We start from the raw sequence: 24568 nt of genomic DNA, 5'->3' as shown, positions 1-24568 counted from the left end.
TCTCAAGTAATGAAAACTAAGCTTCTGATTATAACTGCTATCCTCCCTCCCCCAAAACAGCTCCCAATCTTCATCCTCAGTTAATGGCAACTGTATTCATAGTTACGCAAGCCAATGATCTTGGAATGGTCCTGGTCTCCTGTTGTATTGGTCCTATAGAATCCACTTGCTTCTCACAGCTTCCACTACTCTCAATTTTATGCTTGGATTATTTTTTAATGTTTATTTCATTTTTTTAAAGAGTGTGAGCAGGGGGAGAGAGGGGAACAGAGGATCTGAAGCGGGATCTGTGTTGACAGCAGAGAGCCCAAAGCGGGGCTCAAACGCACCAACCCGAGATCATGACCAAAGCCAAAATCGAGTCAGACGCTTAACCGACTGAGCCACCCAGGTGTCCCTATGCTTGGATTATTTTAGTAGCTTCCTGCTTTCTCTCTTGCTTCCACTCTGTCCCCCTTTGGTCTCATCACGTAGGAATAAGCAGCAAACTATCTAGTACTTGAGTGGCAGGTACTGTAGTGATCATCAGAAAGGTTATTATTCTCTTGGTTAAAAACCATCCCTTGGCTTTCCATATCAGAGTAAAATGCCTTACAAAATCTGCCCCACTCCATAACCTCTGTGATCTCTTTACCTCACTCATTCAACTCCAGAATCCTAACCCCTTTTGTTTCTTGAACATACCAAAGATAATTTCACCTCAAGGCCTCTGGACTTGATACTTTCTGCCTGGATTGTTCTTAATCCAGATATAGGATTTGTTCCCTGCATCCCCTTCAGATTTTTATTCAAATATGACTTCAGCAAACCTTCCTGACCACTCTATTCAATTCTGAAGCCCGTTGGGCACTCTTGATTTCCCGGATCTTTATCTTTTTCCACAGTACTTCTACTAGTTCACTTATGTTTATAGCTTATCATCTGACTCCCTCTGCTAAAATACAAACTTAAAGACAAGAATCCTTGAGGCACCGGGGTGGTTCAGTCCATTAAGTATCTGACTTTCGATTTCAGCTTAGGTCATGATCCCAGGGTCATGGGATCAAACCCCACATCAGGCTCCATGCTTGGGATTCTCTCCCCACACCCCTCTCTACCCCTACCCCACTCACATGTGTGCTCTTTTTCTCAAAATAAGTAAACTGAAAATAAAATCTTAAAATCTTAAAATAAAAATTTTAAATACAATACAATACAATAAAATAAAACAGGGGCACCAGGCTGGCCCAGCCAGTTGAGTGTTGATTCTTAATTTCAGTTTAGGTCATGATCCCAGGGTTGTGGGATCAAGCCCCACATCGGCCTCAGTGCTTGGGATTCTTTCCCTCTCTGCCCCTCCTCTGCTCATGTTCTGTGTCTCCCTCTCAAAATAAATAAATAAACACTTAGAGAGGAATCATTGTCATTGATATATATCATAAATGCCCACAATAGCACCTGGCACAATTAAATATCTGTTGAGCTAGAGAATGAGTATTTTTCAGCAGCGGATCTTGCAGGCCTCAGAACCTGCTGGTCTGTTTTTCACCTAGAGAATGGAAAAGCCTTAAGGCTTTGTGTGTCACATTGTTTTTTTTATCTCCAGGACCTAGGATAGTACCAAATAAAGGCTCAATAAATGATAAATGAGTAAGACCTGACAGGACTCATTTTCTCATTCTATCAGTAAGCCTGTATTTTTCCCTTTCTTCAAATGAGGCTCTAAACCTTACTGACCATTAAACCACAGCTTCTGAAAAGCATGTATGTGGGCAAAGTATAGTTTGGAAAAAAAACCGTCCAATATTATGGCACAGTTTCATGTATGGGAAATAAACTATTCTGTTATATCAGATTACAAACTACAGAAAATGAAATTCCAAGATGTCTTCTTAGATGACAGGCTCACTAGAAAATGCAGTTATTCTCTAAGTAGGTTATTAAAATTTCCCAGGGAACATAAGACTTTTGTATTAAAAGGCTGGCTTCAAAGAACTTTGAGAAATATATACTAAGACCCACCTTCCCTGATGGTGCAGCATGACATAATGGAATAAAGCTTAGTTTTGAGTAACAAATTGAGGGAGCCCTAACATGTTGCTCAAGTTATTCATGCCTCAGCTTCCCCCATTGTATCTTTTTTCATATTTTTAAATTCTAGTTAACATGGTCTAATATTGGTTTCAGAATTTAGTGATTCATCACTTACATATAACACCCAGTGCTCATCATAGCAAGTGCCCTCCTTAATACCCATCACCCATTTAACCCATACCCCACCCACCTCTTTTTTTTTTTTTTTTTTTTAACGTTTATTTATTTTTGGGACAGAGAGAGACAGAGCATGAACGGGGGAGGGGCAGAGAGAGAGGGAGACACAGAATCCGAAACAGGCTCCAGGCTCTGAGCCATCAGCCCAGAGCCCGACGTGGGGCTCGAACTCACGGACCGCGAGATCGTGACCTGGCTGAAGTCGGACGCTTAACCGACTGCGCCACCCAGGCGCCCCCCACCTCCTTTTATCAACCCTGTTTGTTCTCTATCATTAAGAGTCTCTTGTGGTTTACTTCCCTCTTTTTTCCTTTCCCATATGTTCATCCATGTTGTTTCTTAAGTCCCACATGAGTGAAATCATATTATGTTTGTCTTTCTCTGATGGACTTACTTTGCTTAGCATAGTACACTCTAGCTCCATCCACACTGTTGCAAATGGCAAGTTTGCATTCTTTTTGATGGCTGAGTAATATTCCATTGTATATACCACATCTTCTTTATCATCAGTCAATGGACATTTGGGCTCTTTCTATAGTTTGGCTATTGTTGATAATGCTGCTGTAAACATCGACATGCGTATACACCTTCGAATCTGTATTTTGGGTAAATACCTAGTAGCGCAATTGCTGGATCATAAGGCAGTTCTATTTTCAACTTTTTGAGGAGTCTCCATACTATTTTCCAGAGTGGCTGGCTGCACCAGTTTGCATTCCCAATAGTGCAAGAGGGTTCCCTTATCCCTGCATCTCACCAACATTTGTTGGTTTGTGTTAATTTTAGCCATTCTGATGGGTGAGGTGGTATCTCATCGTGGTTTTGTAGTTCCCTGATGATGAATGATGTTGAGCATCTTTTCATGTGCCTGTTAGCTATCTGTATGTCTTCTTTGGAAAAATGTCTATTCATGTCTTCTGCTCATTTCTTCACTGGATTGTTCTTTGGGTGTTAAGTTTGATAAATTCTTTGTAGATTTTAGATACTAACCCTTTGTCATTATGTGTCATTTGTAAATATCTTCTCCCACTCTATAGGTTGCCTTTTAGTTTTGTTGTTTCATTTGCTGTGCAGAAGTGTTTTATCTTGATGAAGTCCCAATAGTTCATTTTTACTTTTGTTTCCCTTGCCTCCAGAGATGTTTCTAGTAAGAAGTTGCTGTGGCCAAGGTCAAAGAGGTTGTTGCCTGTGTTCTCCTTTGGGATTCTGGTGGTTTCCTGTCTCACATTTAGCTCTTTCATCCATTTTGAGTTTATTTTTGTGTATGGTGTAAAAAAGTGGTCCAGTTTCATTCTTCTGAATGTTGCTGTCCAGTTTTCCCAACCACCATTTGTTGAAGAGACTGTCTTCTTTCCACTGGATATTCATTCTTGCTTTGTTGAAGATTAGTTGACCATATAGTTGTGGGTCCATTTCTTTCCTCATCGTATCTACAGCACCTAATACCAATGTCTCACAGAATATTCACTCAAAGTCTGAATAGGTTAATGATTCCAACTCTGCAGAGTTGTAAGTTTATTCTGTTTGAGTGATTTTAACAGTCTGGGTTCAATTCCCCAGAGGGAAATATTTTTCTAGGAACTGATTTTATTTCTAATGTTTGGAATTAGATGGGTTCAAATCCTTAGTCTCCCAGGTACTAGGTGTGATTCCTTCAGGTGATTGAGAATAGGAATCTCTATGTAAAAAGAATATTGTGAGGATTAAATATAATGTGTAAAACAATTATTGTGGTACTGGCATAAGGACACATATAAGGACAGCCATATAGACCCACAGACAGAATAGACAGTCGAGAAAAAACCTCACATATATGGACTGGTGGATTTTTAACAAGGGTGCCAAGACTATTCAATGGGGAAAGGGCAGTCTGTTCAATAAATGGTACAGAAAAAACTGGCTATCCATATGCACAGAATAAAGTTGGGCCCCTTCTTCACATCATATTAAAAAACCAACACAAAATGGATCAAAGATCTAAAGTTACAGACAGAAACTATAAAACTCTTAGAAGAAAACATTGGGGAAAATCTTCAAGACATTGAATTTGGCAATGATTTCTTGGCTATGATATCAAAAACACATGCAACAACAAAAAATAGATAAATCGGACTTCATCAAAATGTAAAACTTTTGTGCATCAAAGGACACTATCAAGAGAGCGGAAAGACAACCCACAGAATGGGAGAAAACATTTAGGAGTCATATATCTGGTAAGTGATTAATATCCAGAGTATATATGAAGAACTCTTTAACTCAACAACTACAAAAAGCAAACAGATTCAAAAATGGGTAAAGGACTTGAATACACATTTCTGCAAAGAAGATCTACAAATGGCCAATAAACACATGAAAAGATGTTCAACATCATTAGTCATCACAGAAAAGCAAATCCAAACCCACAAGTAAAAAAAAAAAAAATCCATAATGAGGTATCACCTCAGACCCATTAGAAGGACTACTAGCAAAAAAATTTAAAAAACAAAACAGAAAATAACAAGTGTTGGTGAGGATATAAAGAATTTGGAATGCTGGAGTGCCTGCCTGGTTCAGTTGGTAGAGCCTGCGACTCTTGATCTTGGGCTTGTAAGTTCATGCCTCACCCTGGGTGTGGCTTGAAATCTTAAGGGGCGCCTGGGTGGCTCAGTCAGTTAAGCATCCAACTTCGGATCAGATCATGATCTCAGTTTGTGAGCTCGAGCCCCACTCTAGGCTCCACACTCTGCACTCTCTCTCTCCCTCTGCCCCTCGCGTGCTCTTTCAAAAAAAATCTTAAAAAATGTATTTACTGGGGCGCCTGGGTGGCGCAGTCGGTTAAGCGTCCGACTTCAGCCAGGTCACGATCTCGCGGTCCGTGAGTTCGAGCCCCACGTCGGGCTCTGGGCTGATGGCTCAGAGCCTGGAGCCTGTTTCCGATTCTGTGTCTCCCTCTCTCTCTGCCCCTCCCCCGTTCATGCTCTGTCTCTCTCTGTCCCAAAAATAAATAAACGTTGAAAAAAAAAAATGTATTTACTGAGCATTTCAATGCTGGGCATTATACTGGGGCACTGGGAATATACTGATTCAAAAACAACAACAAAGTTACCCCCAGGTAACTGAAAATATAATGGAGGGAGAAAGGCAAATAAGCGATAAATCACAACAAATTATAGAAATAAACTATTACAATAGTAAGCTTATAAAGATAAATTCAGGAGAAGAAAAGTTGGTAAAGAGATCAGGTTAGTTATCTCGGAGAACTGAGAGCTGCTATATAGGCAGGGGGAGAAAACAGGACATCCCAGAAGTGCATTTGAGGGCATCAAGTGCCTTATCTGAAAAGCATGACTCAGTCGCGAAGGGCCTTAAATGCCATGCTAGTAGTTTGGATTTTATCTTGAAAACAGTGGGAACCAATTACCTACTTAAGCAGGAAAGTGAAATGATCAAGGCTGCATTTTTGAAGAATCATTCTGACCTAAGGGTGGAGGGACTGAAGGCCAGGTGACACTGATGCAAAATGGTTAAATGACTGTTGTAATTCAGAAGAGTTATGACAGTAGCTGGGACTAGGGTTGTGGCACTTAGTCCTCAAAACAGGGATTAAGTAGATGTAGCAATGGTTGAGTGTGGAGGAGGAATCAATGATCAGGCTTCTGTCTGGCACAACTGAGGGATTACTGCTAACATTTATTGAGTTCTATGTGCCAGATACCATGCTGAGTACTTAAAATTAATGATCTCATTAAATTCTCACCAAAAACCTGTATATTCAATTATTCTCATTTTACAGGGAAAACTAGATTTTATGTTAAATAACTTGCCAAGGTCATGATCAAATCCAGATCTAAGTAAAAAACTACTTATGTAAGATAACTGGCACACAGTGGAAGCTCCAACATTTTCCTTTCAATTACTTACATTGAACACATCACTCCATTATTACTTTACCTTGTCAATATTCAGTGAGTTACTATTCCTCAATGTTTGCAGCCAACAGATAGGGAAACTCTCACTTCATACTTAGTGCACTTCTGAAAGCATTAAAGTACAATGTTAGAGTTACACAACAGAGTCCCAGTTTTAAATGGGTACCTGTTTCCAGAGCACTAAACATTTTATGATTCTTAAATTATGTATGATTAGAATCAACCTGCCAGAGCAAATCCAGTGGACATCTAGGAAATGTCACAGATGCTGAAGATCATGATAGTAGGTGTTGTATCTATCACTATGTAACTGGGTAAACCCCAAACCACCCTTCCTAAACCCACCAGGGACAAATGATTAAGGAATTTTCTACTTATTGTATGACCATGAGGTATCTTGTAGCTTATCAGAACAGAGAGGACATCTTTCTCTCTGCCACAACAGCACAAGCCGACTGGAATTCAGGCAGTCAGCCAGTTACCCCTTTTCCATGAGGCCTTTCAAAGGGGTTATCTGCTAAAACCTCCCTGTTCACTGCTCTGGGGGACACGGACAATGGTCAGGATGAATGACTAGAACAAGCAGAGGATAATTTCAGAGATGAAGGAAATTCCAGATCTTAGCCGCCCCTTGATATTTTGGAGGGAGCTCAGAAGCAACTGTAGTCTCAGAGGAATACTGCCAAGTAACAGGCCTGGCTCTACTGTCACAAACATACCCTTCCATTTTGGCCAAGGTCAGGCCTTTAATCTTTAGCAACAGCAATTGGCAGGAGGTGAAACAATGCTATGGCTCAAAATCACACAAAAGTCATATATTAAAGACCAAATTCAGGGACTGAAAAGGGATTCAGAAGTACCAATGTATAACTTGAAAATGAAGTTGTACAAAAATAACAAAACTGAACACAGTCTATAAAGAATTTCTCCAACCACAAGTTACTGGAGGGCAAGGACCAGATCTTCTCTAAGCTACTTCTATGCTTTATTCACCATGGCCTGATGAGGGGAAGACGATCAAGCCTTGCAAGACAAGGAACAGTGGTTCCAGCACATCTTCTTGCAGGCCTGCCTAATCAAGAAATATGGTAATTGTGAAAGGGAGAAAAGACTAAAATTAAGACTAGAGAAATGTGATTTCATGCTGCTTTACCACAAGGGGGCAATGTTTGAACACTAGTAATCTGGAGAAGCTAGGGACTTAGTTTACTTCCTTTTTAAACCCCAGACTGAGGGCTGGAGCCTGCGTGAGAAGTGGGCTTGTCGCTCCACCTACTCACTGCATTTCTCCTACAGGGATTGGCACCAACTCTTTACTAGCAGCGTGGCTGTCAGGGGGCCAAGGCCAAAGGAAACAAGCAGAGCAGCTAGTCTTCCTACAGTGATCACATACCCAAGAATGCGTGTTGACAAGTAGCAGTGATGGTGGGGATCTCTGCCTGGAAATTACTTTGAGTAGTATGGGGTAGTGGTTCTACAACTTGAGCAGGCATCAGAATCACCTGTAGGGCTTGTTAAACTAGATTACTGGGCTCTAACCCTAATTTCCAATTCATAAAGTCTAAAGTAGGTCTCAGAATTTGCATTTCAAATAATTTTTGGGGTGATGTTGATACTGCTGATCCAAAGACCACACTTTGATTATCACTGCTGTAGATATTTCTGGCTCCATGCCCTTAATCTCTTAATACTCTCCCATTCCCTCTTTTCTACCATCCACCTACTGCTTTAATTCTTCTCCACTATCCTCCTTTAGAAAAACTAAGGGAAAGGCAGAAACAGGAGTGTTAGATTTATCTTAAGGATTCCTCTGGGCAAGGATTCTGGCACTCTAGTCTGGTTGATGGGTATTTCAGTAGCAAAATTTATTCCAAATACATACATGCTTCCTCTCATCTAACAGTTGGTGGGGAGGGACAGTTCAGTAAAGAGTAACAGGTGCTTTTCCAATAATAAGGTCTTGATTTGGATTTCGTAAGAATCGGGTAAAAAAATCATAGATCTATTCTGCTATATTTTAGAAAAGCTTCTCACCTCTCCTAGACTACTTAAATATTATAGCTAAACATACACAAAATTTGCCATTTTAACCATTTAAGTGCATTAAGTATATTCACATTGTTGTGTATCACCACCATCTGTCTCTGGAACTTTTTCACCATCCCCATCTGAAACTCTGTACCCATTAAACAGTAATCCCCCACTCCCCACTAGCCCTTGGTAATAACCATTCTATTCCTAGACTACTTTTTGACTCAGTTTCTCTTTCACTTAATAAAAGAGAGGGTCCATTGGTAACTACTGGATTACTTCTATATATGCAGGCCTTCTTGCATATATGTGATTGAGTTTATTATTATAAAAAAGGGGAGAAAAAATGAGGTTTGAGATAGGAAGGAGACAGCTGGAGAGGGATTTTCATACTGGGCCTACAATCCACAGGCCTCAGCAGCCTTGCCATGGGTCTGCCCGATTCTTTCGCATCAAGAAGTTGATCTTGCGAGCCATTTCCATGTTGTAGATCCGCCGGCAGGTTTCATAGCTTTCCCTCTGTCGTCGGCGACAAGGCTTTTCATAGTACCGCCGTCGCTTAATGTCCTCAATGAGCCCATCCATGGTGAGAATTCTGTGTAAGGGCAGGCAGTAAAGTTAGAAACTTGGGCTCATTCTTTCTGAATTTCACAGATGGCCAGAAGCCAACTGGCCAAACAACTGGTGTCTATAAAAATTATATGGAATGGTGGTTATATAGCATTAACTGCCTACTTACAGAGGCCCCAAACAGGAATTTGTGGGATATAAAAAAGTAATTACATAGTCCTTGCTCTTGGGAAGTTTATGGTCAAGGTTATGTTTTCAATCTTTTTTCTACCACAGCACACCTAAGGGATGTGACAGAGTCCTGTAAGAACAGTGCCTGGGTAGCTCAGTGAGTTAAGCATCAGACTCCTGGTTTCGGGTCAGGTCATGACCTCACGGTTTGTGAGTTTAAACCCTGCTGCGGGCTAACAGTGCAGAGCCTTGCTTGGGATTCTCTCTTTCTCCTTGTCTGACCCTTCCTCCCTCACATTCTTTCAAAATAAATTAACTCAAAAAAAAAAAAAAAAAAAAGGAGTGGCTCTCTATGGCAGTGATTTTCAACCAAGGGATCATTTCAGAATCTTCAGGTGGAATAAGTCATTTGTGGTAGGAAAAAATAAATTACCAGGGGGTGATTGCTACATGTTCCTTAGTTGCAAAAGCCATCCCTAGTTGCAAAAGCCATCCCATCGCATTAACTAATTGATACAGCTGAAGTCTGGAGGCCTGAGATATCCCTGGGCCTACTTGGGGAAAGAAGAGGCTCAATGATACACTAATGATACAAATGGGAACACTAAATAACAGCTTCACCCATCATTTTCCATGTACACATGCTCTAACCACACTACTTTACAGATTACTCCCTGAACACGCTGATACCAAGTCTTTACTCAAGCTGCTTTCTCAGCCTAGAATGCCACCGCTACTTCCAGTTGCCAACCTTCTTAAATCTTTCTTTCAATGTTTATTTTTGATAGAGAGAAAGAGAACAAGTGAGCACGAGTAGGGGAGGGGCAGAGAGAAAGACAGACACAGAATGTGAAACAGGCTCCAGGCGCCAAGCTGTCGGCACAGAGTCTGACGCGGGGCTTGAACCCACAGACTGTGAGATCATGACCTGAGCCCAAGTCAGATGCTTAACTGACTGAGCCACCCAGGCACCCCCAGTTGCCAACCTTCTAAAATTTTCCCTCATCTTTTTCATGCCAAACCTACATGTCACCTCTCCAAAAAGGTTTCTCATCTTTTTAGAGAATATCATTTATTTTATTGTATACCTATTTAGCAGTTATTTCATTCTGCCGTTTTATTATTTATACAGACATCTCCCTCATTAGACTGACAGCCTCTGAAGGCAGAAACTATGTTTTATTAATCGTTAAGGGTCCATAAAATTGAGCTCCATCTGTTTTCTCCTGCCCACCCAATTCCTTGCAATGCAGCTCCTCTTGTTGGATTTAAAACATATCTAACTCAAACTCACCTCTTTGTTCTCCCACAAAGACATCAGGCTTCTATAAGCTACCCATCCCCAGGCTCCTGAGAGCTGTGGCTCCAATCTGTAATTTGTTGCTCCCTCTCAACCCATCCCCAGTTGGTCCTCAGGAGGTCTGGAGGCATCTGCTGCTGCCCTCCATTCCTGGCACTGTTTACATGTGCCTGCTCACCCTGGCCTTTTACTACAGGTAAAAAGTCAGTCACAAACACAATTGGAGATAAGGAGGTTAAGTGGAAGAAGGGGGATAGAGGAAAAAGGAAATCAAAATAAGAGAAACCACCAGCTACTTCTGCCCAGCAGGAAACCCTATTTTTTGCTGTTATGTTATACCACAAAGCCCAAGGTAACAATAATACATTGAACATGAACTTGAAAAGATGTGAGCTTTGGGTAAATTACAAATGTGAATAGACTTGGGAACCAGTGTCCTATGGGATCCTCTCCCAGGCTCCTGTTGTTTCATATTAAGAATGATTTAGGGCGCCTGGGTGCCTGTTGGTTGAGCGTCCGACTTTGGCTCAGGTCATGATCTCACAGTTTGTGAGTTTGAGCCCCACATCAGTCTCTGTGCTGACAGCTCAGGGACTGCTTCGGATTCTGTGTCTCCCTCTCTCTGCTCCTCCCCTGTTCACACTTTGTCTCCCTCTCTCTCAAAAATAAATAAACATTAAAAAAATTAAAAAAAAAAAAAGAATGATTTATAGGCTACTAGAAAATCTTATTTGTATAGATCAGTTTGTTAGTGGTAGGGAAATGTGAGGCAAGGGAATTGCTGCAAATTCCCAGAAACAGGAGAAGCAGATAATTCAGGTTCTACTGGAAACATAGTTATGCCCAAAAATCATGTGGATCCAACACTAGAATCTTACAATAGAGAAGCAGGGCACCAAAGACCAAAAGACTCCATATCCTTGCTGCCTTTCTTCCTCAATTTACTCTTAAATGTTGGCATCCCTCCAGATTCTGACTGAAAACCTCTGTCTTTCTGGTTCTTCATGACTTCCTTAACCTTTACCAGTGAGCCCCAATGCACAGTGGAGTCATTCTCTAGAAGGTTTTTTAAAAAGTACTGATTCCTGGGGGCGCCTGGGTGGCGCAGTTGGTTAAGCGTTCGACTTCAGCCAGGTCACGATCTCGCGGTCCGTGAGTTCGAGCCCCGCGTCAGGCTCTGGGCTGATGGCTCGGAGCCTGGAGCCTGTTTCCGATTCTGTGTCTCCCTCTCTCTCTGCCCCTCCCCCGTTCATGCTCTGTCTCTTTCTGTACCAAAAATAAATAAACGTTGAAAAAAAAAAATTAAAAAAAAAAAAAAAAGTACTGATTCCTGGGCACCATTCCTCAGAGATTTTTTTTTTTTTAATTTTTATTTATTTTGAGAGACAGAGAAAGCGAGCGGGGGAGGGGCAGAGAGAGAGGGAGAGAGAGAATCCCAAGCAGGCTCTGCACTGTCAGCACAGAGCCCGATGCGGGGCTTGAACTCACAAACCATGAGATCATGACCTGAGCAGAAACCAAGGGTCAGATGCTTAACTGACTGAGCCACCCAGGTGCCCCTAGAGATTCTGATTTAATTGGTCTAGAGTGGGGTTATGCACTGGAAATGTTCTGAAATACTGCCAGGTGATTCTCAGCCTCAACTGAGAACTGATGCAGACACGGTTGACTCTTTAACTCTAGTCCCAAACTTACCTTAGAGCTAGACTGTTATTTCCAATTGCCTCAAAACCTACACAGACCAAAGTTACTGTCTTCTAAAATCTATAGTGTTAATGACATCACCAGTTACTCAAGCTAAAAATCTGTGTGTTCCTGGACTAGGCCTTTTTTTTTTTACTTCTACATCCACAGTTACCATATCCTATGAATTCTATAACCTGAAATAGTTCTTAGATCTCTTCCTTCTCTCCTTTCCTGTGGCCACAGCTCTAATTATTGTCCTTATCATCTTGTGTCTGGACTCCAGAAATAAGCATCTAACTGGTCATTTAATCAATTAAGTTTTCATGGAATCCCAAATCGGTACCAGATATTGTGTTAAATGCTGTAGAAAACAAACCTAAATATGGTTCCCTCCCCCTGCTGTATGGTAGAGGACAATTATACAAGAATTACAGTAGAGTGTGATCACTTCTTCCCTCCGTTCCCAAAGCACAGTGGTCCTCAAACTTCAGCATGCAGCAATCACATGGAAAACTTAAATCGCTGTGTCACCTTTAGTTTCTGACTCCATAGGTCTAGGGTAGGGCCCAAGAATTTGCATTTCTAGTAAGTTCCCAGGTGATGTTGCTGCTAATGGTCTAGGGAAAACCAATGCCATAGCACAGTTAATGCCTCTTATAAAGCACTGATCAGACAATATCATATTTAACCATGTTCTATCTTTTCAATTTTTACTTATTTTGTAAGTTTTTAAAAAAATTTGTTATCAAGTAATCTCTACACCCAATGTGGGGTTTGAACTCACAGCCCTGAGATCAAGAGTCACATGCTCCTCCAACTGAGCCAGCCAAGCACCCCGTCTTTTTAACTAAAATTAAAAAAAAATAATGTTTATTTTTGAGAGAGAGAGATACAGATCATGAGCAGGGGAGGGGCAGAGAGAGAGAGGGAGACACAGAATCTGAACCAGGCTGCAGGCTGTCAGCACACAGCCCAATGCGGGGCTCAAACTCACAAGCTGTGAGATTACGACCTGAGCTTAAGTCGGATGCTTAACCAACTGACCTACCCAGGTGCCCCTTTTAACTTAAAAAAAAAAAAAAAAAAAAAAAAGTTTATTTATTTATTTTTGACAGAGACAGAGTGCGAGAAGGGGGAGGGGCAGAGAGAGAGAGGGAGACAGAATCCACACTGCCAGTGCAGAGCCTGACATGGGGCTCGAATTCACGAACTGTGAGATTGTGACCTGAGCCGAAGTCAGACGCTTAACCAACTGAGCCACCAGGCACCCATTTTCTTTTTAATTTTTAAAATCTCCCTTATTGGAGTTTGTGCTTTCTAATGTTAGAGATTATTTATTTTTGCAAATGAATTTATTCATTTTTTAAAATGAATTTACACATTTTTGTATTTACCATAATGCTTAGCAAAGAGTGTATTATCAGTAAATGTGTGATAAAAATGAATCCTCTAGAGGAGCCTGGGTGGCTCAGTCAGTTAAATGTCTAACTCTTGATTTCAGCTCAGTCATGATCTCACGGTTCGTTGAATTTGAGCCCCACGTGGGACTCGGTGCTGAGAATGCAAAGACTGCTTGGGATTCTCTCTCCCCCTCTCTCTGCCTGTGCCCCACACCTGTGCGTGTTCTCTCGCGCTCTCTCAGAATAAACTTAAAAAAAAAAAAAGAATCCTCTGGGTGACTGACAAATGTCCGTAGCTCAAGGGATTAAGCACCTTTATAATAGCTCAGAAAGCCTCAATAATATTACCTTTCCTAAGATGTAACATGAGAGTTTAGACAGCATTTTCACATCCATGATCCTAATACAATCCTATAAAATTAAGCAGATAATGTCACCTTCAGGAAACGGAAGTCCAGAGAGACTGACCTGCCCAAGGTCACAAAATGGAGCTAGAAATAGAATCTGGATCTTAAGTGCAGTGTTCTATAGTAGCATTCTGCTTCTCAAACAAAAACCACCAAGGTTCAGAAGACAAATTATTGTGGGGCCTATGGGCAAAGGAGACCCTGAGGAAGGAAAGGGCTGGGCTGGGCTCCTCAGAGTGAAAAAACAGAAGCCAAGAAGACATGGCACACTGAGGGAAAGGGATGACCCAGACATCCATCCAGATCTTGTTTACTGCTGTCTGATGAAGGCCACTTTTTGGACTAGTCTAGTACATTAGAGAAACAACAGAAAAAAGTCTCTGGGAAAATAAAAAGATTGGATATAAATTATAAAAAGGACACAGAGACTGTGTTTGAGGAGAAACGATTAAAAAAATCAGGGACCCCAGGTATGACTTTACTAGGAAGAAAATCCTATTGGAATGAAAAAGTTTAAAACGAGGAGGAAAGAAATCTGCAAAAGGAGGAGGGAGTTTAGACACATACTCAGGTAACCTACTGGAGTTTCCAAGGGTTTGAAACAGAAGTGATCACCTTTCCAAGTAAATGCCTGTGTGCTCAGGCAAAAAAGCAAGATAAGAAAAAAGTAACAGAAGGATCTAAGAGTGGAGGAAGGGAAAGGATGAAAAGATCGTAGTCCCCAACAAAATGATAACACCATTGCCAAACAGTATTCCCTGGATGGTTCTAACTACTCTAACCCTTACCCTGACGTTTCTAGTTATCTTAAAAAAGCACAGATTGGGGCGCCTGGGTGGCTCAGTCGGTTAAGCGTCCGACTTCGGCTCAGGTCATGATCTCGCGGTCCGTGAGTTCGAGCCCCGTGTCAGGCTCTGTGCTGACAGCTCAGAACCTGGAGCCTGTTTCAGATTCTGTGTCTCCCTCTCTCTCTGACCCTCCCCTGTTCATGCTCTGTCTCTCTCTGTCTCAAAAATAAAAAGTAAACGTTAAAAAAAAAAAAATTGAAAAAAAAAAAAAGCACAGATTACCTTCCAAAGCTCCAGAGTCCCTACAGTAGAGGCATCTACTCATTTTTTAAAAATATTTTTTAATGTTTATTTTTGAGAGAGACAGAGTATGAGCAGGGAAGGGACTGAGAGAGGGAGACACAGAATCTGAAGCAGGCTCCAGGCTCTGAGCTGTCAGCACAGAGCCCAACACGGGGCTTGAACCCACAAATCATGAGATCATGACCTGAGCTGAAGTTGGATACCTAACCAACTGAGCCACCCAGGCATCTCAACTCATTTTTAATAAAAAAGGATGCAGGAAGAGTTTTGTAGAACTCATGAAGTAAATAGAGGGGCACCTGGATGGCTCAGTCAGTTGAACGTCCAACTTTGACTCAAGTCATGACAATTCATGAGTTCAAGCCCTGCATTGGGCTCTGTGCTGACAGCTCGGAGCCTGAAGCCTGCTTCAGATTCTGTGTCTCCTTCTCTCTCTACCCCTCCCCGACTTGTGCTCTGTCTCTATCAAAAATAAATAAAAAATAAAAATAAATAATAAAATAAATAAATAAATAAAAAGAACTCATGAAGTAAATAGAAAGGGTGTTACTAATGAGGGTGTTACTTCTGCTTCCAAATGTAGCTCAAGGACTAGCAGATCAAAAGCTTTAGAGTGAACAGATCAGCTAGAGTTCAGGCACCTGGCAAACTAACACTGAAGGAGAAATCAACTGCCAATTTTAATGGAATTCATTAGATTATGTAAAAGTAGCTGAGCTGCCTGGGCTGGGGAGGTTGGGTGTGGCAAACTCACATGTCAGTGTAGCCAGCCTATGGCAGGGTAACATGTATGCACAAGGACCCAATGGGCCCAGACACTGGCCTACCAGGAATAAAAGGGGTCAACTGGGCATACTTCCAGTGTGCTTGCCTTTCCTTGATTGGGGGCCAGCCAATCATGCAGGGCTTCCTAGCAACCCCCACTTTCCATCTCCTCATCCCAGGGCACTTGGTTATATAACAAGCATTTTGTGGCGGTCTCACTGGGCAGACACATAGGCCGTTTCCTTTGTAAGACTACCTTTGTGCTCCAAACACGCCAAAGTTTTAACCACCTCCCTCTCATCTCATTTGGTTTCCTACCTAGACCACAGAACATGAGACTAATTTTTAAACTATGAAACATCAGAAAGCTGAGAGATAAGGAGAAGCCTGGGATGTAAGACAGATATACAGAAAAGGTGGCCAGAGAGATTAGGAAAAAGCAGAGAAAAATAAAGAAAATTACATCAAAAAATACTGTTTGACAGGAAGACTGGGATACTCCAGAACCAGCTGGCTCACATTTTCATGTTTAAAGTCCTTGCCTAGAAAATTGTTCTAAGAGCAAAATATTTGTTCATTTTTTCCCCAAAGCTAAAATACAATTTATGGCATATATATATATCTAACACCCCAAGATTAAAAGGAATAGAAATGTAGCTTCCCAAAGACTGAATGCAAATTGACAAAATAAGTATCTTCCCCAACGACTATAAAAATCACTAGTGCAGGGGTGCCTGGGTGACTCAGCTGGTGAAGCCTCCAACTTTGGATCAGGTCATGATCTCACAGTTCATGAGTTCGAGCATCATATCAGGCTCACTGTTGTCAATGTGGAGCCCGCTTTGGATCTTCTGTCTTTCCTCTCTCTGCCCCTCCCCTACTCACATTCTCTCTCTCAAAAATAAACATTAAAAAATATACACATTCCTTAAAAACAAAATCACTACTGTAATACTTGTCCCCAACCGGGCACCTTCCACCCAGGAAAAAAGTATGTGTGAACTGCCATTCACCTACAAAAAGAGAATCTTAAAAGAAATATGGGGAGGGGTGCCTGGGTGGCTCAGTGGGTTAAGCGCTGGGCTTTAGCTCGGATCATGATCTCATGGTTCATAGCTCGAGCCCCGCATCAGGCTCTGTGCTGACAGCTCAGACACTGGAGCCTGCTTCAGATTCTGTGTCTTCCTCTCTCTGCCCCTCGCCTACTCATACTATGTCTCCCTCTCTCTCTCCTTCTCAAGTAAATATTTTTTTAAAAAAGGGAGAGAGGAAAAAAAAGGGAAACAGGGATGTGAAAACAGATTCCTAAAGCAAACGCTCAATCATTCAAAATAAATAAACAAATCACCAAAAAGCAAAACCAAAAGGGTAAAAATTTCCTTACAATGACTTCCAATTATAATAGCAAACACATAATGCCTACCTATGTTTTATTTATTTATTTTAAGAGAGAGAGTATGTATGAGAGTAAGCAGGGAGGTGACAGGGTGCTGTCACCACAGAGCCCAAGGCGGGGCTCAATCATCAAGAGTTGGAGGCTTAACTGACTGAGCCACCCAGACAGCCCCAAAGCAGCTAATTTCTTTAAAAAAAATCAAATTTTTGCTTTTGTGTTATTTGCACTTTAGGAACAGGGGAGGTTAGGAGAGCTAAAGCTGAGCCTTTGGAAATTTGTTTCATCATCAAATAACAGCTGCCCTTTGACATCCTTCAATAATACAAACATCTCAATCACCCTGGCTAACAGACCCATCTAAATCTACCAAAATAAATTAAAGACTTACAGAGAAAGGTCAGAAAAAGGGTGAAGGAATCTGTAAGACTTTTCCCAAATTCAGCATTTCATCTCACTAGCTAATTCACTACTGAGTCTGTAAAGACATTTATTTTGTGCTTCTAATATAAAGGCAGAGATATGTAAGGTCTATATATAAGGTCATTAGACATCTCAACCCTCTCACAGACATGCCACTGGGTCTGAAATAGGAAAGAGCTGGGAATGAGCAGCCACAGAAAAAAATAATATAGTGTATCTTACTATCCAGTACTTAATGGAGTATCTTTAGGAAACAGCTTCCACCCAAGGACAGGATTGGTATGCACAAACACAGAATGAAGTAATGGGGCTGAGACCTAAGACCAGATCCTTTTAAAAGACACACAATCCATCTTAAGCCTGCAACTTCTTGATTACACAGCTTCTGACAGCATCTTGGTCCTGATTTATTATGGTCTTCTGCCATCCAACCACCCACACCTAAAACTCTGCTAAGAACTAGATCTTTCATTTACCCTCTCAGTCCCCAAGAACCCCACTAATAAACCCAATCAAATAAAGATTCTTAACTCAAAAATTAATGCAACAGGTGTTTATTTTTCTAGAGGAAGTAGTAAACAATCTAGTGACATAAAGCAACGAGCACCGCACTCGAAAGGTGTGTTTTGCACTCCTCTCTTCCATTCAGTAATTGTGTGAGTCAAGAAACGTAATTTAAATGTCCTAAGTTTCCCTTACTTGTGAAATAAAGCTACCACCTTATTGGCTTTAAGGTGGAAGCCCAACTCATATAATCTCTTAATATCTCTTTCCTACAATTCTTAACTTACTTAGTTTTTAAGTTGATTTGTTTATTTTGAGAGTGTGTGAGCAGGGGAAGGGCAGGGGGTGGGTGAGAGAGAATCCCAAGCAGGCTTCACACTGTCAGTTAGGAGCCTGACTTGGGGCTCAAGCCCATAAACCGTGAGATCATGACCCGAGCCGAAACCAAGAGTCAGATCCCTAATTGAGCCACCCAGGCTCCCCCATACAATTCTTTGATAATTCAACTCAACAAGCATTTGTTTCTCCAAACTGTTTTACACTGGGGAGAGAAAATGATGAAGCAAGCCAGAAAATCAAAAGACTTACAACCAGTGGCAAGGTAAGACGAAAGAACTATTGGCCTAAGTATGATAGTAAGACATTCTTTATTACAGCCATTCTAAATCTCCTGATGTAGTATTCAGAACCAATCAATACAGCTCCTCTACACCCAGTTCATTTCCACTTGTATGTTTTTGCTTATGCTGTAACCTTCCTCTAAACCTGTTATACTTTTACATCTCTTGCTTGCTTCTCCAAGATCCCAAATCTGAATTTGTCTTTCCATTAGCCTTGTCCTCTGCCAATCCCTCTCTCGGCTTTCTATTTATCATGCACTACATTCCTGCTTCCCAACCACGTTATGACTTGGTTTCCCTTTGGGTTCCTTAAGTCTTGGGGAGAGAATTCAGGCTGTGTATAAACAAACTTCAGACAGGTTTTGGGAGAAACTTCATCTTTAAGATAAAAAAACTAAAGGGCTGAAAAGGGAGAGAATAACCACCGCACTTCCCAAGACAGCTGGTCTAGGCACGATTCTGGTTACCTGTTTAGGGTCCTGTATGCACCTTCCACATTTCCTTCCTGTACCATCACAGTCCTGGCAATGAACTTCAGATGTTTTGCCATCACCTTGGGGTTTAAATCCTCACTCTGCAGGATCTAAAGGACAGTGTTGAAAGGGGGAGGAAATTACAGAGACCAGGTTAAAACAACAAAAACACAGAATGCCCGCTCTATCGAGTGGCTTACTCAGGATCTGGAAAAGCAACGTCCTCATATCTTAGAGAGCATACGTGAATCGTTATAAAGCCTGCCTAGTTCTCTGTGGCAATACACACCCTAGCCTACGGAAGAGGTGGCAGCAGGGGGGCACCACGGAGTTGTCGTGGCACAGGAGGACGGGGAGGCGCTGCAGCGTACTCCGTTATCGTTCACGTTCCCAGGAGTGTTGGGGCTGAGGGCTGGGAACGGAGTCTTTCTCGGTCTTTATGAAGAGGGGCAACCACGCGCAAGCCTCCCTTCCCGCCACACCCGCCCTGCTTTCCCCACTGCCAGCCCCTGTTCCTCACCCCACGCCCCCCGGAACCAGCTTCCAGGAACCTGGCTCGCGGCCGGAAACGGAAATACGTAATCCCCTGCGCCGCGCGAAGAAGTATTGGCTGGAGGCGGGGGGGGGGGGGGGGTGAGGAGGGGAGGTAGAAGAAAACACCTGTGTGGAAACCATAGCAATATTGCTTCCAGCCCGAGTCGACGGATTCTCTACGCCCCCTCACGCCTCCTGCCGGACTCCCAACGCCTCCACTCCGGACGCCACACCGGACAAAGCAAAATATTCGTTGCCTTAAAGTCCCCCCAAAACTGGTTCCTCGCCTTCTCCTCCCTCCATGTCTGAGGTCAGCGCGATCTCATACCCCTAAATCCTATCAAATCTGTAACAGATATTTCCAGATTTCTTTTTCTGGAAGAAAAATGAGAGAAATAAGCAAAGCTTCCTGAACACGCTTCTTGTTTTCTCAAAGGACACAGATTCTTTGAGATCTGCTCTTCGGGAAAAACAGCTTCAAACCCCTCATCTGCTTAAAAACGAAGGAAAAGAAATGAACAAACCACGAGTTGCCTATGAAATCATCTGCCCAGGCATTTCACGAAATAAAGTGAAATTACGAAATAAGGAATTGGGAAACACCTGCAGGTTTTAGAATCGAAGTCTCCTCCTCCTCCTCCTCCCCCTCCTTTTCTTTTTAAGATTTTGTTCTTAAGCAATCTCCACACCTAGCTTGGGGTTGGAACCCACAACCCCCAGATCAAGAGTCACATGTTCCACGGACTGAGCCGGCCAAGTGCCCTGAACTGAAGACTCTTTTTATGTCGACTTCTATCCCTTTGCCTCTTAGGGAGACCTAGTAGAAACATCTCCTTTATTTCTTCTTCACTGTGGAAACCGCTTTTATTTTGTCTCTGTTACTTCTACATTTCCATTTGCGGTTATTCATATAAATTCAGATCTAGGAGCTACTGGAAAACAGTAGGGAAAGGCTCGAAAGAAGAAAGGTACACAAGCAGGTACTTGTGTAATACGGTTTTTTTTGCATACTTCCCCTAACATGCACAGGTGTGCACCAGCACACACACAGTTGCATCCTCATCAGTTACGCTAATAGAACTCACAAAAAACAAAAGCCTCAAACTAAGCCAGGTTCAAAGTACCAAACTAGTGCTAGACTGGAACATCACTATGCTTATTAACAAACTTTTATTAAATGTCTACTCTTTGTTAGATGTTTTTGATACCATTCCAGTGCCTCTTGGACCCCCAGAACACAGTATGGTAGACGTGAAAGTTAAATAGTAAAACATCAGCATATAATAAATGCAAAATAAATTATATAGGCAACAGGATAACATGATGGGAAAGCACTGGTTTAGAAGTCAAGAGATCTGATTTCTATCCAAACTCTGATACTCACATGTCCTGTCACTTAAACCATTAGTCTCCAATTTATTGCCTACAGGTCAATCCAGTTCCACTCATTTTTGTTAAGCAAAGCTTTATTGGAACACAGTTGTGCTCATTAGTTTACATATTAGATATGGCTGCTTTGGGTTACAGTGGCAGACTTGGGTGTTGGAACAGAGCCTAAAATATTTACTATCTGATTGACCCTTGCTGACGCCTTTTTTTTTTAAAGCTTATTTATTTTGAGAGAGACAGAGACAGTGTGAGCAGGGGAGGGGCACAGAAAGAGGGAGAGAGAGAATCCCAAGCAGACTCCACACTGTCAGTGCAGAGCCTGGCACAGGGCTCAAACCCAAGAAACCATTAGACCATGCCCAAAATCGAGAGTCGGATGCTTAACCGAGTCACCCAGGTGCCCGACTCTTAAATGCTCAGTCTCTTTCCTCATCTGTGCTAATATCTGTCCTCAATCACACAAAATTTGTCATGGGAATCAAATGGGATAAAATATAAAATTATTTTTGAAATAAAGAGGGAACATAACATTTTTGAAAGTCTGCTATATACCAAACCTTGTACAGGCACTTTAAGTGCATGATCTCACTTGATGGAGTAAAGGGCCAAAGACAGCCTGTATATCATTGTTTATTGGAGAGAATTGTTGGGAGAAGGACTTGAGTTGGTCACTGAAAGAATGGAAGGGTTTAGTTAACAGGAGCAGGAAAAGGCCAGGCAAGGTAAACAGCATGAATTAGAGTTTAGAGCTAAAAAGTCTTAAAGTGTTCAAGGACAAATAAAAAAGTGAGCAAAGGGATCAATTAGGGGAGGAGAAACAAAGGCTTTGACTAAAGGCTTTGAACTTTCTTCTCCAAGCACTGAGGAGCCATTGAAGGATTCAAACAGGATATAACATTCAAGACATTGTTCTGTAAAAGTATTCTGGTTATCAGTGAGAAGGGATTAGAGGTAAGAGAGACTATTGCTATAGTTAAAGTTTAGGCCAAAGATGTGGTGATGAAATGGATAGGAAAAAATAGATTTTAAGAGACATTCCAAGGGGCGCCTGGGTGGTTTAGTCAGTTAAGTGTCTGACTCTTGATTTCAGCTCAGGTCATTATCTCATGGTTCCTAATTTCAAGCCCAGCGTCAGGCTCTGTGCTGACAGTCCAAAGCCTGCTTGGGATTCTCCCTCTCTGCCCTCTCCCCCTTTGGGTGCCTGCATGTGCATGCGTGCTCTCTCTCTCAAAATAAATAAATAAACTTAAAAAAAAAAAAAAAGACATTCCAAATGCAGAATAAAAAGATTTGATGATGGGGCACCTGGGTGGCTCATTTGGTTAAGTGTCTGACTCTTGATTTTGCCTCAGGTCATGATCTCAGGGTTGGGTTTCCAGCCCATGTTGGGGTGCAGTCAGATTCTCTCTCTCTCTCTCTGCCGCTACCCCACTCACACTTTCACTCTCTCTCTCTCAAAATAAAAAAATATTTTTAAAAAAGAATATGTTGACTGGCACCAAGTTTTGAGTTTAGTTATCTAGAGAAATGTTGGTAGCATAGATAGCGCTTACAAAAGAAGACGAGTATAAAAAGGCAGAACAGGACATCTTCAAAGGAAAGAAAGTATTTTGATTGGGGACCACTGGAAACAGCACCAGACTGGAAACTCAGAATTCTGTACCACACGCTGTGTTGTCTTGTACAAGCCACCTAAGTTTCCTTGTCTAAAAAGTGAGGGGTTTGAGTGATACCTGTTGGTTCTAAAATGCGGAAATTTTCAATAATATTTAGGTGTTAATAACATGTAAACAGAACTGTTCAGCAGAAATGTAGACGTTCAATATGTCTTCTGTGGGAAATACTGGGACTAGAGATAGGGCTTCAGGAGTCTTCAAAGTTGAGGCAATAATTAAAAGCTATGAAAGATGAAACCTTTTTGTGAAAGTATGTAGTCAGAGAAGAGAATCAAGGACTGAGCCTGAGCGCACACCCACATTCTAGAGTGGGCAGAGGTGGGGCCATTAAGAGATATAGAAGTTGCTGCCAGGTAGGTAAGAGGAGAATTAGGATAGTGTGCTGTCATGGAACCCAAGGGAGGAGAGTTTCAGTAGGCAGCATCAAGAGTGTCAAATGCTACAGACAGCAGGAAGCACATAGCCTTTGTAAAGGATCCTGGATCTAGCTATTGATTTGATGGAAGCTCCATTAAAATACCTGATTTTGTGAGATAATTAGTGACTCTGGAAGGTGCACCAGAGTGGTAGCAGCTAAGCTGTAAGAGGCTAGGGAGTAAGTGGTAGGAGTCGGAAAGATTAATTTTTTAGAAGTGTTATTTTTGAGAGAGAAAAAAGAGTGCTAGCAGGGGAGAGGCAGGGAGAGAAGGAGACACAGAATCTGAAGCAGGCTCCAGCTCTGAGCTGTCAGAACAGAGCCTGATGTGGGGCTTGAACCCACCAACCGTGAGATCATGACCTGAGCTGAAGTCAGACGCTTAACCGACTGAGCCACCCAGGAGCCCCAGGAGTTGGAAAGATTAGACTGTCAAAAATATGAAGAAAATGGGGTGCCTGGGTGGCTCAGTCCGTTGGGCGTCTGACTCTTGGTTTTGGATCAGGTCACGATCTCCTGGTTGTGAGATTGAGCCCCACATTGGGCTCTGTGCTGGGGCATGGAGGCTGTTTGGGATTTTCTCTCTCCCTCTTTGTCTGCCCTTCCTGCCCCTCTGTCAAAAATAAATAAATAAACTTACAATTTTATGAAGAAAACATGAGAAAGAGGACAAGCAGACTCAAAAGATGTTTTCCAGAAGGGGGAGAACTGATCCCACTTGTGGGAGGAATAAATATTACTTGTAGGAGAAATAAATTAATAATTCAAGAACAAAGTGAAGTTACAAGATAAAGAGGGGGATAAATGACACAGCAAAAGTTCCAGAGGAGAAAGGTAATCAAGGGCACAAATGGAGTGGTTTGTCTTAGAAAGGAAGTTACGCTCTCTGAATTCAATCAAGAGACGATTCTTCCCTGAGAACAGAAAACTTGAGCAATGGGGGAAAGATGGATAACCAGCTGTGAGAAACATGCTAAGTAGCCAATAAGAACAATGAAAATGGCTGAGTCGTCTGATACATCGCCAAGGCTTAGGATGGGAGAGGACATGGCCTGGGTGGTCACTGGGACAAATGAGTCAGAGTGATTTAGAGAGAAGGGTGGATGTAGATAAATGTACAGACTCCATTTCCGCCTCCTGATAACACGGGGCGGCTTTCCATACGTTTAGCAGCTGCAGCCTTTTGAATCAGGATGTGGCTGGCCTGTGTCTGAGTGGACTCCCCATTCTGACAGCTCTAGGGCACCCCTTCCTCATCACAACTAGCAACCCCAGTGGCTGTCCTGGCTCCTGTGTCCCCCTTCTGGCAGCAGTCGATTACATGTGCATTTATTCATAAGCACCAATAGTTCCCATCAAAACAAAGAGCTATCCCAGAGCAGAAGAGCCTGCTAGTCTGGGCCAGCTGGAAGATTTCAAAAGTGAGAGACACAAAGGAAATGTACTAGTCTCTGAGACTACATGAAAACACAAGGCCCATTCTGAACCCTGTAACTGTCCCAACAGTGGTCCTGAGGAAGCCAGCAAGAGTCCCTTTTCTTCTCCACTGGACCTCTCTCATCCCA

At 42.1% G+C, this 24568-nt stretch overlaps 1 protein-coding gene and 1 long non-coding RNA gene across 3 annotated transcripts; one reads left to right on the top strand and one right to left on the bottom strand.

The window, feature by feature from the left end:
- Positions 1–7995: 7995 nt before the first annotated feature.
- Positions 7996–19635, bottom strand: MRPS21 (mitochondrial ribosomal protein S21). Of its 2 annotated transcripts, none has more exons than XM_045479030.1 (3): positions 19510–19635; positions 18984–19099; positions 7996–8781 (listed from the first exon to the last, which is right to left on the bottom strand). In XM_045479030.1, exons 2-3 carry the CDS (start codon positions 19064–19066, stop codon positions 8601–8603), a joined length of 264 nt encoding a protein of 87 aa, XP_045334986.1. In that variant the 5' UTR covers positions 19067–19099; positions 19510–19635; the 3' UTR covers positions 7996–8600. The 2 variants fall into 2 exon arrangements, with proteins under 2 accessions (XP_045334986.1, XP_045334985.1); XM_045479029.1 differs by lacking the exon at positions 19510–19635 and adding an exon at positions 19279–19487.
- Positions 19636–19643: 8 nt separating this feature from the next.
- Positions 19644–20115, top strand: LOC123598649. Its single transcript, XR_006712735.1, has 2 exons — positions 19644–19833; positions 19960–20115. It is a non-coding gene; the product is annotated as an uncharacterized LOC123598649 (long non-coding RNA).
- The last annotated feature ends 4453 nt before the right edge of the window (positions 20116–24568 follow it).

The sequence above is a fragment of the Leopardus geoffroyi genome, chromosome C1 (assembly GCF_018350155.1).
Source record: "Leopardus geoffroyi isolate Oge1 chromosome C1, O.geoffroyi_Oge1_pat1.0, whole genome shotgun sequence".
Classification (NCBI taxonomy): Eukaryota; Metazoa; Chordata; class Mammalia; order Carnivora; family Felidae; genus Leopardus; species Leopardus geoffroyi.
Note: the sequence above shows the minus strand (reverse complement) of the source record. Positions and strands in the feature narration are given on the sequence as shown.